This window comes from Grampus griseus (assembly GCF_964374135.1).
Source record: "Grampus griseus genome assembly, chromosome: 1".
NCBI classification, from domain to species: domain Eukaryota; kingdom Metazoa; phylum Chordata; class Mammalia; order Artiodactyla; family Delphinidae; genus Grampus; species Grampus griseus.
In genome coordinates, this window is record NC_139017.1 from 20,733,391 (window position 1) to 20,752,351 (window position 18,961).

General features: G+C 37.9%; 1 protein-coding gene across 2 annotated transcripts in view; it reads left to right on the top strand.

The window, feature by feature from the left end:
• The window catches only part of DISP1 (dispatched RND transporter family member 1), a gene marked incomplete at its 3' end in the record, with an annotated part of 212,758 nt that overhangs the window by 146,017 nt on the left and 47,780 nt on the right, over positions 1–18,961 (top strand). For both annotated transcript variants that reach the window (XM_082664721.1, XM_082664722.1), the window contains exon 2: positions 7,141–7,666. In XM_082664721.1, the coding sequence (XP_082520847.1) occupies positions 7,158–7,666 (509 nt within the window). In that variant the 5' untranslated portion in view covers positions 7,141–7,157. The remainder of the gene's footprint in view (positions 1–7,140; positions 7,667–18,961) is intronic.

The following is an 18,961-nucleotide window of genomic DNA, read 5'->3' on the forward strand; positions in this document are numbered from 1 at the left end:
TCTACCATCCAGCTTTCACAGTCCCATTCTAGAAGATGCCACAAATATACTTCTTTGTCTGTTTCTCTGGTGCGTTTAGAGCAGCTGTTTTTTCTCTTGCCATAGCACTAGCTATTAATAGGGCATCTTGGTACCAGTGATAAGAAATGAGACCATCATTTTAGGATAAGTATCAAGCAATTTTAGGGGAGCAATTTCATATTAAAACAGGTTTGGTGCATAATGAATACAGGTACTCCCAAACTGCCTTTATAACTGGTATGAAAAAAAGACTTCAGGTATCTCCAATATCTAGTACCACTTGAGAGAAAAAGATTGTCTCACCCAGTTAACTGGGCAAGGTGCTTCAATCCATATACATTACACTAAGAAGATTAAAATCTGATTGGTTGTTATTTCTATGTACACAACAGTTTAGGAGTCCTGAAATAAGCCATAATTAAACTTGGTTATCAATTAGAACCTCTACTATTAAAATTTGTTACTTTTCTGTCTTAATTAGAAAAACAGGACTTTATTTCTCTGTTAACTGGTATCATTTCCCTGCTTGTTGCATCCATTCTGCTTTAATTGAGCATCATTTTGCCATTCCTTAGGCCTGATTCTCTTGTAGCCTCCGCACCTAGTTTGTGCTTTTGCCTTGCTACACAAAGTGTGTTCCAGGGACCAACGGTATGGGCTTGTTGTTGGAAGATTCTTGTCCCACTCCAGATGGACTGTATCAGAATCTACATTTTAGCAACATCCCCAAGTGATCCCTATGTTTGAGAAACACTGTTATCAGTGTTTTGTATTTTGTCTAGTGAAACTGTGTTATAGGGAACATCACTTCTGAAAAAGACGATTGGCTACAATATGGGATCTTGTTTTTGATCCAGCCTTGCCATTTATTGTTAAGTTTGATGTTATGAATCTGATGAAGCAAAGGGTTATTCTGGAATACATTAGCTAAGCTTATGGAACGTAGTTAAGCAGAAAGCCTTCAAAACCTCAGCATCAGACTTCCTGGCCTTACCACCTGAGACTCTGTGTCTCAAGTTTTCTTTTGCAAAGTAGAGCGGTAATGCCTGCCACACCTGTTTTTCTGAGGGCTATTAGGAGGATAACTCAAGTGAGATCATGTGTGTGAAAGTGTTTGGCAATACCGCAGAGGTGTACCAGTATAACTGTTGATGCGGATGAAGATGTTGTTCCTTCAGGCTATCTGAGCCCTGCGTTTGTCAAGGATAGTGATGGCTTTGCTGAGTGGTTACTGTGGTAATTGGAACATGTCTGTGTATTCTCTTCCACATTACCTCTAGATTTTAACTTGACAGTTTTCTGGCCACAAAAACAGTTATGGCTTCCAATTGCAAGGAGCTGCTAAGAGGCTTTCATAACGCTTTTTGGATGTTGAGCCACCTAAATAGTTTGATGGCATCTTTTGGGTAAATTGTGTGTCATTAGCATATTTTCACATGTAATATGTTGATGAATAAAATTTCCATAATTCCAGCAGTTCCTACTATGATTATATGATAGCATTTCCAATGAGATACTACTTTTAAGTCTTTGAAGCAGGGTAATTTCCTTTGATCTTATAGGTGTAAGTGTCCTGAGCCCAGAGTAGGATGTAATTGTTTGAACCTTCTAATCACATGAGCTCTGATGACTTTTCTCTTTACATGTGATTGAAATGCCTCTATATTTCTTCTCTGTATTCTCTGTTTAATGCTTATGAAACTAGTCATGATACTTTTGGTTCATAGATAGCTTTGGTCCAACAAATAATAATTTATGTTTCCCAAAATTTGGAAGCTGGGAGATAAGATATATTGAAAACCTTTTTCCGAATAGTTTGTATTCATCTGTTCTTGCTCCTTAAATCCTTTTTGATTTCCTGCTTTATCCAGTTATTTGATAGATTGTGTAGGGTGCTATTGTAAGGAAGCAGATATGTACTGGAAGACAAACAATTAAAAATGCATCCAGTGAAGAGACGACTGTTTACCCTTTAAGGTGAAATAAGTTTGCTTCTGTTTTTGCATTTTAATAATAGTTATCTTCTGTTCATTATTAGTCACTGTGCTAGAAACTTTATATGTCGTTTCATTAATATTTTATTACTATGAAGACGGCACATTTGTAGTAAAAGTTGCAAGCAGTACAGAAGGTAAAATGTGAAAGTCTTCTCTACCCTTCCAAATGGCCCAGTCCAACTCTCCAGCAGGAAACAATGTTAGCATTTTCTTATGTCCTTCTAGAAATTATCTGTGTATATACTAACCATACATGTGTGTTTCCGCCACTTTTTTAATGAAATGGATTCATACCACATAGGCTCTTCTGCAGTTAGGTTTTATTCACACATGAAGATGTACTTTGGACTTCTTTCCCTAGCAATAATCCTGATTTAATTCATTCTTTTTTGTTGTGCAGAGTACCCAAGGTATAGATATAACAGAATTTAAGTCCCCTATTGATAAGTTAGGTGGTTTCCCTTGTTTTTTTTTTGTTTTCATTGTTACAAGCAGTGGTGCAGTCAGCATCTTTATCCAGACATTTATCTTTACACATTGTTCAAGTATATCCAAAGGGGTAAACTCCTAGTAGAATTGTGAGTCAAAGGATGAGGGTATTTCAAATTTTGATTAGTAGTGCCATGTTGCTCTTTTAGAAGGTTGCACCAATTTGCATTTCAAACAAATTTAACTCTAAGAAGAATCAACACTTAGAGACTCTAAGAATGTAAATAACTTGACCTAGGTTCTCAAAGTTAGTAACCTGTAGAGTCAGCTTTCAAATTCAGACCCACCCAGGCCATTTCTTCTAAGCCACAGATATCTCTGATGCCATTTTAAAACATAATTTCAGCTTTGGAACTAGGAAGCATAATTCCATATTTTTTTATATTCTCATCACTCAATCAAGCAATAATAATAATTCTTCCATTGTAAATACATAGCCCTTTATGGTTTTCAAAATATTTTTACATTCTCATAGTAATCCTATGAGGTGGACACTGGTTCCCATCCTGATTTCTACATGTGAAGAGCTGAGGCTCAAAGAAAAATATCTTAAATTTTAAAATGTAATCAAAAGATGGTCTTTGGCCAAAGGCCTTATAGTCAGTCCCCAAACAGCTAAAGCACTCAGGACATAAAAATGCTAGTATAGAAAAGGTGAAATAGGAGGTGTGAGATTAGTGGCTTCGGATGTGTTGATATTGGCATGTTATATTCATGAACAACAGGAAATACACTAAAATATCTGGCCATGGGGCTCCATCACACCTCAAGCCAGTGTCTCAAGAATAGCTTTCTTTTGACAGTCCCTGTGTGTTAGGGCCCTGGGGAAAACAGGTGATTTCAACAAAGCTCTTTTAAAATTGTTCATTATATTTGATCCAAAACTTATTTTAAACTTCCCGCATAAATACTATTATCACTGCATTTATAATCACATAGCATTACATTTATCACAATAATTCATTTTTATGATGTTGAATCTTCCACTCTCTCATCTCTTTTCCTGTTCTCTCTGGCTCAGACCAAATTTTTTTCTCATTTGTCTCATTTCTAAAGAAATAAGGTCTTTCTCTGTGTGGCCTTAAGGTCAACTCTTGACTTTATTTATTTATTTATTTATTTTTTGCCGTACGTGGGCCTCTCACTGTTGTGGCCTCTCCCGTTGCGGAGCACAGGCTCCAGACGCGCAGGCTCAGCGACCATGGCTCACGGGCCCAGCCGCTCCGTGGCATGTGGGATCTTCCCACACCGGGGCACGAACCCGTGTCTCCTGCATCGGCAGGCGGACTCTCAACCACTGCGCCACCAGGGAAGCCGTCAACTCTTGACTTTAGATCGAAACTTTGCTGTTCTCCTGGTCACCTGAATTCTTACACAAATACATCCACTGAACTTAATCTGTAAACATTTCTTAGAACAATTTTTGTCTGCTTTTGCTTTTTTATTATTTTTTACTTATAACCCACAACTTATTTATAAAGTCAATTTGATTGTTCCCATTTTATGATTGAAGAAAGTAAATCATAGAAAGCTTATATGACTTTCTTCAAATACGAGCCAAAGTCAGAGTTCAAATTATTCTTTACTCTCCACTTGTACCTACTTCATTACAAGAAATCTCCAAGTTACAAAACAAGTTGTGCTCCAGAAATCATTCGTAAGTCAGTTATTTGGCACTTGAACTGCATTTTACCACACTGGGGAAAAAATGTTATAAATGGTGATTAGGTCCCTTGGCTGGCCTGCAAAAATCTATTTAACTCTTATGTAACTACAATATGATGCATTTGCAATAAAAATAAGAGAGAATGATAGTTGTAATTCTTGTTACAAAGAAAAAGAAAAATTATTTTTCCTGACGAAAAGCAGATTTAATTAGAAGATAGGGAAACAGATGAAATTTCGGAGAGTCTAGAGAGGATTTCAGGGTACTTTGATGAGTGTTCCAGGTTGATGGCGCTCTGTCTTAAGCCCAGTTTCACTTGAAAACTTTGAGGATTTTTGTTAGATACTTCTCACTAGCGTAACCCACCTGACAGCTGTGATTATAGTTAATAGGGCTGATTGAATTGAATACCAAAAATAGGCTCTCTGAAATGATATTAACCAACCTAGGATGGTCAGAACAAATCGACAAACTAGAAAAAGTCTTCCTTCTATCCTGATGGAAGGGCCAAGAGGAGGTCTTGATTTTCCCATTCAGCCTAGAAGATTGCATCAGCTCTGGTAGCTTGGCTGAGGTCTGAAGAGAAGGCTTGGGAACATGAGTCATGGGTAGAGGCAAGAGAAAGCTTATGCCCTCTGTGAGTTCTGTGGAGTATCTGTACAATGAGAGTTTCTAATTCCAAGAAATGGCAATTTATCTCACCAAGCAATTGCTTCTTACATTTTCTAGACTATCTTTCACTTAACCATACAAATAAACATCTTAAATTTCAATTAACTTTTTAAAAACTCTAGTGCCTTTTTAGATGGCCTTTGATTAATATGTTTTATTGTTTTCAGAACATTTGCATACAGCTTTTTCTTTTGTTAACAACAAAAGGGAGGATATATCCTTCAGTAAAAGGAAGCTTAAGGTAGCAGATCTTGCTGAGATGGCACGTTAAGAAAGTGATGGAAAAAAGATTAGAGTTTCTGCCTCCTGGGTCACTTTAGGGCTCTTCCCAGTTTATCTACCTTATCTTCCCACTAGTTGGATAATACTTTTAACTACCAATGCTTTGTGTTGGGGATATCATTTGAGTGTTTTGTAGGAGGTGTTTATACCCAGGAGTGATTTACTGAAGAAGAGAGCAACTGTGTTTACTACAATTCAAAATCCTTCTCAGGGTCTTCCCTGGCAGTCCAGTGGTTAAGACTTTGTGCTTCCACTGCAGTGGCTGTGGATTCATTCCCTGGTCGGGGAACTAAGATTCCACATGCTGTGTGGGTTGGCCCCCCAGTAAATCCTTCTCAATGCTCATTATAAAAGGAAGTCGGGATTGGCAGACTACTTTCCAAACTGACGGTAAGGCTGATAAGAGAAGTAACATCTGCTTGATTTACATATATGTTTTGATATTTATAAATGCTTTGTCTTTTCCACTACAATAATTTATGAAGAAATTTTTTAACGTCTACATTAATTCTTCCATTTCTTACAGCGTTGATGTTTATATAACTGAATGGCTGTGTGTGTGTGTGTGTGTGTGTGTATGTGTGTGTTTGAGTGTTTGATGAGCTCTATCTGAAAGGAAAATAAGTCAATAATGCTAAATTTGCATCTTAGTACAGTGAGTATCTTCTGGGTATTAGTGTTCACATTGAAACGTTATGCATCATTCTGGCATTCCCTGTTCAGAAATACCCCAGTTGAGCAGTTTATAAATTGGGTGAAAATATGCATAGGAATCTTCCTCATGGGTGACCTGGGTTTGTCATTACATGTACTCAGACTGAAAAGAGACGATTTCTTCTAGTACCTGTGTGTCTGACAGAGGTGGGGAGAGACTGGAGAGAGATTTCTCCAGAAGCTGTTTTGTCCACTCAGAAAAATGCCATGCCAGAAGGGTTAGTGAGCCAAACAATGGTTTTCTTTTTTTCTTGTTGGCTTTCACATGTAGGTTAAATAGACCACTAGCATTTGATGACCTATTTTTCTTATTGCACATTTCCACATTTTGTGTGTATGTTGGTCAGAGGGTGATAAGTGGGCAAGGGGAGAGGAAGAAGGCTGTCTGGCTTTGCGTTTGTTTGTTGACTGGACAGAAACATATTACTGGTAATTTGAACACTAATTTTTCATTTACATTGAAGGCCTAGACCCTTTGGTGGAGGGGAAAAACTTAATAACAAAAATCTCACTTGAAGCAAATCCCAGCCATAGTATTCTTTTTCTTATGTGCAAGCATTGCTACCTGTAGGACATAGCATAGAAAACAAATTAAGTTCACGGCAACTTATGTGGCATGTTTTATTATTTTTTTAGCATTACATTCATTGGTGTAGGGGATAAAACTTTTGCATCTGACATCTTGGTTGCCACAGTTCTTAGCTTAGCTAATTAGTTTTTATTTTCTTTTGTTTATTCTTATTCTAGGACCTGAGTGACTTAGAGGAAAAATCATATTTTCTTGACATTTTTCAAAGACATAAAACATTCTTAAGATTATCCACATTATCTGAACCTACACAACTAATTGCTTCAGAGTAGCCCTTCATTTTGCCCATTATTCCTATATCAGAACGCCCTAAGCATGATATTATTGAAAAGCTAAAGAATGATATTGGTATTTTCTGTCTCTTCTACCCCCTTCCCACCCCCATCCTAAAATGTTCTAATTCTTAACTGAATTGCACATCTAGGATGAGGAGAGAAGACAGGCACTGAAAATAGAGATGGGGCAGGGAGGAAGTGGTCAGTGGGATAGGAGAGGGTTCTCAAGGTGCATGGTGTAGCTGGGAGGAAAGAAAAGGAGGCCTAACCCATGGCTGGTTCTGTTGCAGGTGAGCTGGGCTTCCCCCAGTGCTTTCACAACTCCTGCAAGAACCCTTGTTTTTAAAGAGCTGTTTTAAAATAGTTTTCCTATCTTCTTTACATAATTGCCTACCTGACTGTAACTGGATGATTTTATATCATTTTCTTTCTTAGGGTCAAGAAATTGGAGCATGGCTATGAACAACGGAAACAACGATTTTGTGGTTCTGAGCAATGGCAGCATCGCAACCAGTGCTACCAGCGCTAGTCCCCTCACCCCCTGTGATGGAGACCCTGCAGCCCAGCAACTCACCCCCAAAGAAGCGCCCAGAACAAAAGTGAGTCCAAATGGATGCCTGCAAGTTAATGGCACAGTTAAATCATCCTTTCTGCCTTTAGACAACCAAAGAACGCCTCAGATGTTATCCCTGTGCTGCCATCCTTGCCCATACCATCACCCTTTGACTACCCATGACAGTCACCAAGAGTGCCATCCCGAGGCTGGCCCCGCAGCACCTCCTGCTTTGGCCTCGTGTTGCATGCAGCCACACTCAGAGTATTCTGCATCTCTCTGTCCAAACCATTCACCTGTTTATCAGACAACGTGCTGTCTTCAGCCCTCTCCATCCTTCTGCCTGCATCATCCGTGGCCTGACCATTTTCAGCATCAGCCTGTGCCACAGCATATAGCCAACATAAGGTGAGTGGTCCAGTTGTTTTGCTGAACTTTCTCATTCAACTAATTCCACATGAATGTGGTTGTTGGTGTTGATTTCTCCCAAAGGAGGAGAGAAAAATGTATCAGGGATAGGAAACCAGTAAAAGTGCATATTTCAGGAATTCCCTGGCGGTCCAGCATTTAGGTCCACACTTTCACTGCCGAGGGCCCAGGTTCAATCCCTGGTCGGGGAACTAGGATCCCAAAAGCCACGTGGCGTGGCCAAAAATACCCAAAAACCAAAACAAAACAAAATGCATATTTTTTGGATTGTGTGAAGCCTACTAAAATGCAAATGAAGTAATATTATATCTATTTTATCCATTAACTTCTTAGTCAATTAAACCCTTCCTTCCATTTTCTCCTTCTGTGAACTGGTTAGATGTCCCTGCTAAGCCTTGAATTATAAAGTTCAGTAAAAGGTTCTATTGTTAGTAATTTCTATTATTAAACATGGGGGATAGATATATTTGTGATGAGGCTGCCTAAACAGGAGTCTTATATTTGCTATTATTGATAGTGATCAACATTTACAAAAAAGAAGTACAAAACCAGTTGCTTCCTTATGGGTGTACTCACAATTTCTATTCATGTGGTTTGGGTGACTGCGTAATATGTTGAGATCGTATGAAGGCAACAATTCCTTTTAGCAGATGAAACCTATAAATATGTAGCATAGGGCTTTAAAAAATATTTTTTGTAAAACGTTTTCAGATCTGGTAGATTGAAAAGTACTAGAAAAATCTCCATCATTGCCAGTTCTCCTTCCCATTTCAGGCCATAGTTTCTCTGATATGTTCTTTCCAGCTATTTTTTCTGTGGGTAAGTTAAATCACATGTACTGCAGGTGAGCAATGGTGCTATATTTTTAAAAATGCTGAATACTTGATAGAGACCAAGAATTATTTCACATTTTTTGATAATAAAAAGTCTAAAAAGAGCTAGAAGACAGCCTTCTCATTGAATATTAGGATATAATTTATATACAGGGAAATGCACATATTTAAGTGTATAGTTTGATCAGTTTTGACAAATGTATACGCTAGTATAATGCACACCTTGGTCAGATGTAGAACATTTCTGTCACCCCAGGAAGTTCCTTTATGCCACTTCTTAGTCATTCCTTCTCTCTTCACCAGAAGCACTGTTCTGAGTTCTGTTACGATAAATTATTTTGTTTGCTCTGAAACTTCATATGAATGGAATCATACAGTAGATACTCTTTTGTGTCTGGCAATTTTGACTCATAACGTTTTTGAGACTGTCTAATTGCTCTGTGTATTAGTTTCCCTTTTTATTGCTGAGTAGTAATCCATTGTATGCATATAGCATATTCACTTTTAATTAAAGAGTGAGTACAGACTTCCAGTTCTAAAATAAATAAGTCATGAGGATGTAATATACAGCATGGTGACCATAGCTAATAATACCGTATTGTATAGCTGAAAGTTGCTAAGAGAGTAGATCTTAAAAGTTCTCCTCACAAGAAAAAAAAATTTTGTAAATGTGTGTGGTAATGGATGTTAACAAGACTTATCATGGTGATCATTTTGCAATATATACAAATATCGAATCATTACGTTGTACACCTGAAACTAATGTAATGTTATATGGCAATTATATATCAAGTTTTTAAAAAGTCACATCCAGACAGGGATTAAGTAATAAATACTTTTCACCTTCATCAGATTTTAGATGCTGCTGAGATTATCTGGTTTCACTCTTTTGAAAAGAGAGGAAGAGAAAGATGGGGAAAATGACAAGGGGTGGGGGGCAGGGGGAGTCTTCTCGAGCGTGTTTCTACAGTTTCTGAATACATTTTTCCATATTAGATGTGAGAGTCTTTTAGTTTATAGAACTATAATAAAAACACTCACCAAAGCCATTTCTTAGAAGATTAGTCCTGACAGCATTGTGCTACATGGCCAGTTTTAGACTCTTTCCATTTTGAATGAAACAGTATAAGTGGTTAGTTTTGAAATTATATGGTCATAAATATTGATGTTTCAGAATCATAAATTATATGGTTGCAGGATGTGAGATGAGAGAGAATTCTACATTTTGAAGCTGATCCCTCCTTTAAAAAACTTCACAAAGTAGTAAAACAACGGATAAAGTAACCAATTGTTTCAATATGATAGGCATTGTCAGTATTTTCAGGACTTTGGCTTGGCATTTCTGAATGACCTAATTTTAAAGGAATGAGTGTCCTATATACATACAACTTTAAATAGAATGGCATTAAAAAACAAACTGATAAAAAGTGCCATATTTGTCCATCAGGAACAGTTGTAGAGGAAACTGGAATTTTACGTGAGAAATCTTTCATATTAGAATTTTATCTCAAGAATTTGAGCCTTTTGATCAACTGCAACAGACATAGAATCTTTTTAAAGATGCCTGCGAAGGAATGGTATGTGTCCAGTTGTGTATATTGCATACTTTCATTTTATATTATATATTTTCATTTTACATATTGTAACATGTGTGCTCCCAGAAACTCTTCCCTATCTGCTACATTTATGAATTTACATAATCAACAATATTTACTGAATATTTGTATGTGCCAGGCACCAAAGATGTAGTTCTAAATGAGATGAGACTTTATTTTTTCCTTCATAGAGCTATAAGCTAGTAGGAAGGGAGACAGAAAAGCAAACAGGCAGCTACAATATTGTGATAAGAGATACCAAGAAGGGACATACAGGGATGGAAATGAAAAACATTACAAATGGAGAAGAGGTTGTCTTGTAGACAGTGGGACTAGTTTGTGGAAAGATTTATAAGGTAGTGTGAGCACAGCTCCAGCACAGCTGAGTATGACTAGGCCCTGAAGGAACAAAGAGTAATAGCAAGGGGAGAGGTATATTGGGATTAAATCCTGAGGGGCATTGTGAATCACATTAGGAGATCTCAGGACTTTATCCTGAGGCCAGTGGAGAAGCAGTATAGATTTTTGTGTGTGCACGACTTTTTTATTATGAAAAAATACATAGAACATAAAATTTATCATTTGAACCATTTGTATGTGTACAATTCAGTAGCATTAAGTACATTCACATTGTTGTGCAACCATCACCACCCTTCTTTCTCCAGAACATTCTTCATCTTCCCAAACTGAAACTCCATACCCATTAAACAATAATTTCCCGTTCTTCCCTCCCCCAGCCCCTGTCAACCACCATTCTATTTTCTATCTCCATGAATTTGGCTATTCTAGGTACCTCATATAAATGGAATCATACAGTATTTATTCTTTTATGACTGTCTGATTTCACTTAGCATACTGTCTTCAAGGCTTATCCAAGTCATAGCATGTATCAAAATTTTCTTCTTAAAAAAAAAAAAAATTCTTCTTTTGTAAGGCTGAATAATATCCTATTGTATGTATATACCACATTATGTTTATCCATTTATCTGTCGATGGACACTTGGATTGCTCCACCTTTAGGCTATTGTGAATAATGTTGCTATGAACATGTGTATACAATATTTGTTGGAGTTCCTGCTTTCACTTCTTTTGGTTATATACCCAGAAGTGCAATTACTGGATCATATGGTAATCATATGTTTAACTTCTTGAGGAACCACCAGACTGTTTCCACAGCTGCTGTGCACATCCTTGCTGACGCTTGTTCTTTTCTGTTTTTTTTTTTAATTGTTTTATAATAGCCATCCTAATGGGTGTGGCATTACAGATTTTTAAGCAGAAAAGAAACACTATCAGATACACATTTTAGAGAGGTCCATAAACTGCATGGTGGAGAGTAGATTGAACTGGGTCAGGACTACTGTAGGGAGGAAGACCGTTGGAAGACTTGTTATAGTAATTCAGGTGAGAGCTGGTGGTGACTTGATCCAGGATTTAGAAGTAATTTCAGCTAGAGAGATTTATGAGGTAGAATCTACTAGGTCTGGTGAACAATTGGATATGGGGGAGGAAGGGAAGAAGAATCACAACTGATTTTCAGTTTCCTGAAACTGAAACTAGATGGGTAGATGGTAATGTTGATCACTAAAATGGAGAGGACAGGAGAAGAACTCCAAGCAAGCAGAGCTTTTGGGGATGGAGGGTGGGGCAGTAACAGTGGAAGAGTGTGATCCTTTGAGCTTTCTTGAAAGAATGAGGATGCTGAGTAATACGTAACAATTACATTGAGGGTAACAATACTGTTGGAAATTATCCTAGGATGAAAACTACAGCTTTTAGGTTCAGCCCAGCATGTATTTATTTGCAGAATTGTGCTGTGGGCAAGGAACTAAGCCAGGTGCTGTGTCTGTCTTTCCCAAACCAGTAATATACCCACCGAAGCAAATGTGGACATGGATATAGCTACTGTGTAAGGGAGAGCAGGGCAGTTGGGGATAGGTTATGCGGGATGTCCTCGCTGAGAAATTCTGTAAATGAGGAAGCCATGTGATACTTTGCTGCCTTTTATTAGTTATTCTACCCAACACTTTTAGGAAACTTAGTACGAAGGTTCTAGAGGCTGATCTCTATCAGGAATGTGAACGCTCTAAATCTATTTTCCTTTTGTGATTTCTTGCATGTTGTTTTTTAAAAAATTGATAATCTCAAATACTTAATGAAGTATTATTCAATTAATGTTTAAGATGTATTCATGACTTGATAAAAGTATATTCACATCACTTAAAAAGTATCTTAAAGGTTGATGGCCTTGGAGTAAAATTGTGTACAGATGGAAGATCCTAGGCACTTTCAATTGTTATTGCTCTTTGCACCTACACCACAAATGCGCCCACCTGGTTGGTATTTTGTTTTATTTTATTTTATTTTTATTTATTTATTTTTTTGCGGTACGTGGGCCTCTCACTGTTGTGGCCTCTCCCATTGTGGAGCACAGGCTCTGGACGCGCAGGCTCAATGGCCATGGCTCATGGGCGCAGCCGCTCTGCGGCATGTGGGATCTTCCCGGACCGGGGCACGAACCCGTGTCCCCTGCATCGGCAGGCGGACTGTCAACCGCTGCGCCACCAGGGAAGCCCCTGTTTTATTTTTAAAGTTGTTATTTGTTTGTAAAGTCCTTAAACCATAGAGAATGTTTTAAAGAGTCAAATAGAAAATATAATTTTTTCCCAGGTCATTTGCCGCCTCCTTTCCATCATTCATATTCCCATTTCCCTTTTGCCCACCTCCTGTACTACACTAAGTTCTGTTTCATCCCTTCTTGACTCTTTAAACTGTAATAAATCTATCTAAAAGATTCATTATAATCAACCACTTGTATATGTCTTTTGCTTTTTAAAACTCTCTGTTAAGCTTCTGGTTGATTAAATTAAGACCATTGCAAGGATCACATTTAGAATATTCTCTTTTGATTCCATTTATCACCAAATATTAAGTAGTTCAAATAGATCTCATTTTAAAGCTTCTGGCTTTTTCATTTATAGATTCCTAGCCTTATACCCATCACTCAGCTGTTAATTAATGTGACTAATTGAGAACACCAAGGAGTTAAAAATGGCAGAAAGTAGTCTCTCCCTACCATGAGACAGAGCCCATACCCGTAAGTCCTAAACATGGCTGATCATCAGGGTCACCAGGGGAGTTAAAGAATAAAATAAGTATGATAATAATAAAGAGAAGTTCCTTTTGCAATAGAAACAATAAAGCACTCAGGAGTTCAGAGGTGAGAAGGATCCCTGGAGGTTAGTAAGTTTAGGGGCAGGCTGAGTGAGAAGAGAGAATTTGAGTGACCCTTGAAGAATGACCAGGACATGATAAAGGGACTGCCTGCAGGATGCAGAACGTAGAAGGTGGGAGGAAGTTGGAAGGGGAAAGCGTACAAAAATAAAAGTCTACTTAGGGAAGTGTAAAGAGAAGAGGATGGCCAGAGTGAAAGGGTCATTTGGTTGGTCAGGAGAGACAGCTTTTCCTAATTTTACATCCTGAATACAGTCAAGTTATCTAAAAGGCTGAATGGTAATGATTTGCTCTTTATCCTACAGAGATCTGGAAAATGCTTCTCAGGAACCAGTCACATTCCATGTGTGCTGGTTGAAGCAAAGTTTTGAATGATTCATTTGGAAACCTTCTTACTGCCGTATTAAAGTGAAAGGGTAATGGTATTATGACACAATTAATAAGGAGTTCTGCATCCAAAAATAGCATACAAGATTTCTAATCCAAACTGTACTTACGTTTTAATTTGGTGTTGCAAAAAGTGTTCTTGATTGTAATAGGGGACTCCATAAATGATACTTGGCAATGGCCATAGACTCATTATCATGGTAGGGAACCTGTGGTAGTTTTGGGTGCCTGCCAAATGCATTTTTATTTCTCTGAAGGTGATTTTGTAGACAGATGGTCACGTTGAATGTTCCCCATGGCACCCTGGAGGAATTAGAGCTATACTGAGTTAAGAAGGCTTGGCACAGAGGGGACCACGGAACTCTAGCATTAGCTCAGCCCCTGAAAGCTTAAGTAAACATGGTCCCTGCCTCCCCATACATTGTGACTATATAATTTTTGTAACCTATATTTCCTTTCTCCTCGGGTTCTTTACTAGTTTTCCAATTTCACACTCACTTTTCTCAGAGGTTTTCTTTTTGTTTCCCCTTAGGACACTAGTTACTTTCTATGAAGGGAACTCTTTTTCCTAAAAAGTAAGAAATGAGAATTCTTGTATTATGTTAAAAGAGATAGAATCTACCACTTGAAATCTGCTTCTTCTGTATATGTTGTATCATAACGTCCAGGGGTAAATTATAGACCTGAGCATCATTTTCCAAAGGGTCTTACTTTGCTACACCTGGCCTGCAATGCTCCGCCCTTCCCCCTTCCCTGAGCCCCGGCAGTTGTGTTATTTTAGTTAGTTAGGAAATTTGAACCAAAAATCACTGAACACTTCATCAGCAGTGTAGTGTGAACCTTGGCATTAACATCAATCCCAGAGTCTCTGATTTGCCCAAAACGCCAGACTCAACTCAAATGGCTCTTCTAAGATGTCGGAGCAAGGAACGGAGAAATTCAAGGTTGCTCTCTTATTTAGCAAGAATTTAATGAATACTTAGTAAGTGTTAAGTGCTGGAGACAGAGGTAAAAACTGCAAACATGGTCCCCAATTTCAAAGATGTAGAGGTAATGTGGACAAGGTAAGATACTTAGATTTCAGCATGGGCTGACCTCAGATAGATAGCCTTCTTTTATCTACAAATATTGACTGCTGTATTCTCTGGAGCACAAAAGTTAAATATCAGAGCTTTTGCAGGAGCACAAGCCAAAAAGAAGAACCAGACTATGTATTGTTTTCTAAATTCATTTTCTCCACTTTTCCTCTCTTACCATTGGAAGGTTACTGATAGCTAAATAATCATTTGTCTTTATATACAATTGCCATAAATAGTAACCAGGACGGCTTGGCAGGTGTCTTTGGCAGGAAGGAATGGTTAAACCGCTTTCTTTAGACCTGTGATGTTCAGGAGGGTCCAATAAGATTAAAAATTCAGTTCTTCTGTCACGCTAGGCACATTTCAAGTGCTCAAAAGCCAGAGGTGACGAGTGGCTACCATATTGGACAGCACAGATACAGAACGTTTCCATCATTGCAGAAACTTTCATTGGAGGACTATCTTTCTTGCCTCTGTTAAAGCAACTGAGATCCCTTTTTAACCTCTGTGGCAGCAAATGGAGCACGTATGATGTAGAGTAACAGCAGTATTTGGCAGTAAATACCCTTTTTGGTCAGCATAATTCTAATTAATTGGAGTATGATTGCTTGTATTTTGTTTGAAATATAACATTAAGAAATGACAACAGATAAAATCTCTTTTCTTCAAAAATCTGAAAGACCAAAGCCCCATATTATAAAAAATCGTAGCCAGTAGGCAATATCCTTCGACATCTTCTAGAAGCCACAGTTACATCTTACAAAAACTTCTGCAGATCAAGCCAAAGGTGAAAGTATCAATTTATTGAATTTTTAGTTGCCTGGGCTTTTTGTTTTTTGTGTTTGTTTTTGATTGAAGTATAGTTGATTTATGGCCTGAGCTTTTTGTAAGTAGATCTAAAGTACAAATGTCAAACCAAATTTTTTCTGAAAAGTAGATAAATAAGTACAGCTAGCCTCTAGAAGTAATTGCTTAGTGCTGTATTACAGCTCTCACTTTTCTTTCCTCAATCCTTCCTCCTTTCCTCACTACACAACATGAGGTGGGAAGAGCATGGGCTTTAGAAAGGAATCCCTGTGTTTGAATGAATCCTGGCTCTGCCATTGAATAGCGTGGTGATCTTGGGTAAATCTGTCTCTGTAAAAATGGAATAACAGTGGTTATTTTTTTCACATAGCATAGTGCCTAGAACCAAATTATTAGTCTCCTTTCTCTTCTCCTTCTACATTTGTTCCTTTCATTTTCTTCTCTTAAATTTTTGTTGTTGTTGTTCTTTGCTGTGTGCACTTAATTCTGTTAGTATTGTGGCAGAAAGCAAGCTGTTACTGAATCCTGATTTAAATGAATACACGATGTATTGCTTTTCATTCTGATTTATAAATTGCGTACTTTTTACCCCATCGACCTACAGGAAAGAGCAAGTGGGAAAGATGGTCACTAATTTGCCTTCTAGAAGAGGAAAAGGGGGGTTGTTGAGAATAAATGGGCCTCTACAGTCCCAAAGACTCAGAGCCTTTATCCTTTATACTAATTGTAACATCTGATTATGACAGTTAACTTTAGAAGTCCGGTAAGATTTAATCTTGATTTCACTGAAACCAAGGTGTATTTTTACATTCCTTAAAGTAGTCAAAATTAACTTTTTTAAAACAGGATAATGTTTGTAAAATTTAAAATGTCCCAAGCTTGCTTGCCAAAGTAAGTCAGTTTGGCAGTCAGATTGAGTGAAGGCCTATTTTATTAGTGGGACTTCTTTTAGAGACTTCTTTATACTATAAATGAATTTTAGAGTGTGCTATGCCTCATGGAATGCATTGCACAGTCTGTAATACATTTCAGACTATGAGCCTTGGTCATCTTTTTCTTTAATAATAAATGTCAGGAAACAATACCCTCTTTATTTCTTGAAATTAATATAACATTTTGGAATGAAGCAAATATATTCTTTAATTACCCCCTTTCTGTAGTACTCCTACTTGTTTAGCAGGTTCTAGAGAGTAAAGAAAAAAAAAGAGGAATGGTTCAAATTTTTCTTTTCGGTTAAAAAGGTAAAATATTTAGCAAACAGTAAAACATAAAAGACATTGTTATGGATCAGACACATCTCTGACTCCAGGAAAAAAACCAATTGTACTACTGCATCTTCTTTCCAAACTTAAGTGGATTGTTAGGTGTAATTTAAAAGACTTTATAGAACTTAACATTTATAGGAGAATTTTCATTGCTATACTATGTTGTGTTCTTTTCAGCAAAATTGATTCTACAAAATTATGTCTTTTTGAAAAAAACCACACAAACCAGAGAGTCAACTACTTGGTATTTTGGAGTTTAGTGCCTGGGGCATAACTGGAACTCAAATATTTGTTGAATGAATGATTATCACTCCTCTTCCCCAATTCTCAGGACATCTTTTTTTACATGAAAAATTGACAAAGTTTAAATTTTTTAAAAAACCTCACAAAGTCAGATTGGTCCCTGCCATCAAGCCATTTATTGTCTAATAGGAGAGAGATGATTGGGGCAAAAATAACCACAGTCTCTGAGAACCAAAATCAGAGTTTAGAGGGTTATGTGAGTCCCAAAGAGGGAGATGGAGTCATAGGATAGCTTAGAGAAAGCGCCATGGGAGATGAAATGGGTCTTTCAAAAACAGACAGGAGACCAACTGCCTGAAGTATGGGAAAGGAGGCCAGCAGCACATGGGCGTGGGAGCAAGTGTGAGGCAGCCTGGCAGGCAGTGTCCTTTGTCTGGAGAAGAGCTCAGAGGAGGTGGCCCAGGGCATGGTGCCTATTGGGTTCATCTCATTCGACCTTTGGAGAACAATATGCTATAGTTAGTCAAAGAAGACTGCTCCCCCAAAACAGTGGATTCCAAATGTTGTGGAATCATCATAAAAAGCACTTATTAAGTGTCTAAGTACTTTATATGCAAATTACATAGTTCTAATACCTTTGATTCATTGATATTTCCCAAGGCTCGTTTGTTGAACCATTTCTTTTGTACTGCTTTTTGTGTATCTCCAGGGCCTACGAAGGTGCCTGGCATTTAGTAAACACTCAGAAATTGTTGAATGAAATGAATAAATAATTGAACATCAGTCAAGTCATTTTTATGCAGAACTCAATTTTGTGTTGTCTTGATAGTGAAAATCAGGCACATTGGTCTCCTGGAGTAAGATATTTCCCAAACAATGGGAGAAGGTTTAAAAGGCTTTGTTCCCTTAAAAACCCTGTTTTATTAATTGTTGTTTGAGTCTGTTTGCGGGGATAGCTCCTCCTGTCCTTTAAATTCCCCCCCCCCCAATGCCTTGGTTTTTAACTTTAAAAAAATATTACAGCCTCATTCATGAAGACGTAAGAAAGGAAAGGTAAAGCCCCTGTTCACTCCCGCAGCTCCTAAGCTACTTTCATAAATGATTCTGGAGCCCTTTTGAGGAAGACAGAGAGGAGCCAGGAGACTCTGTGCACTGGGGGGAGTCAGCCCAGAATAACCTTTCTGTTTGCTCAGCTCTGGCCACCTCTAGGATATTTGCAAATCTAGTATAAGAGATTTTATAAGCAGTCAGCAGATTATAGAACTGGTGGATGAAACATAAATTCCTAAATAAGAGTTGGGGTTTTTCTTTGTCCATATGTATTTTATGACTTAGAATAAAACGAGAGGGTCCAGGGCCAGATTTGATGCCATATTCTATATGAATTTGCTGAGTTGTTGGTTTAGGTAAATTAATTACTTCTCCCCATTTGAATGGTACAGGGAGGGCTCTAATAGTTATCAAATAGCTTGAGATTCAAGCATGATGATTTCTACAGGAATGTGAGCAGTTTACTCTTTCTAAACACTATTTTGTGTGTCTAGTAAGAAACAACGATGGACAGTTAATACATTCATTCCTTCAGACCCTCTTTGTGCATCTGTGGTCACTTGGGCCTGCCCACCTCCCCCTTCCTAAAACACTGCTTTCATTATGTCACTCCTCTGCTCAGAAATCTTCCATGGTTTCCCCAAACTCCTTGACCTGACAGTGAAGGTCCCTTTAAAGGGATGGAGTGTGTTTTGTGGGGGAAGGAAAGGTAGTTCAGGGAGGAGGAATCTTCTAGCCCTGGTGAGGAACGAGGTGACAGATATCAGTGAATAAGATTACT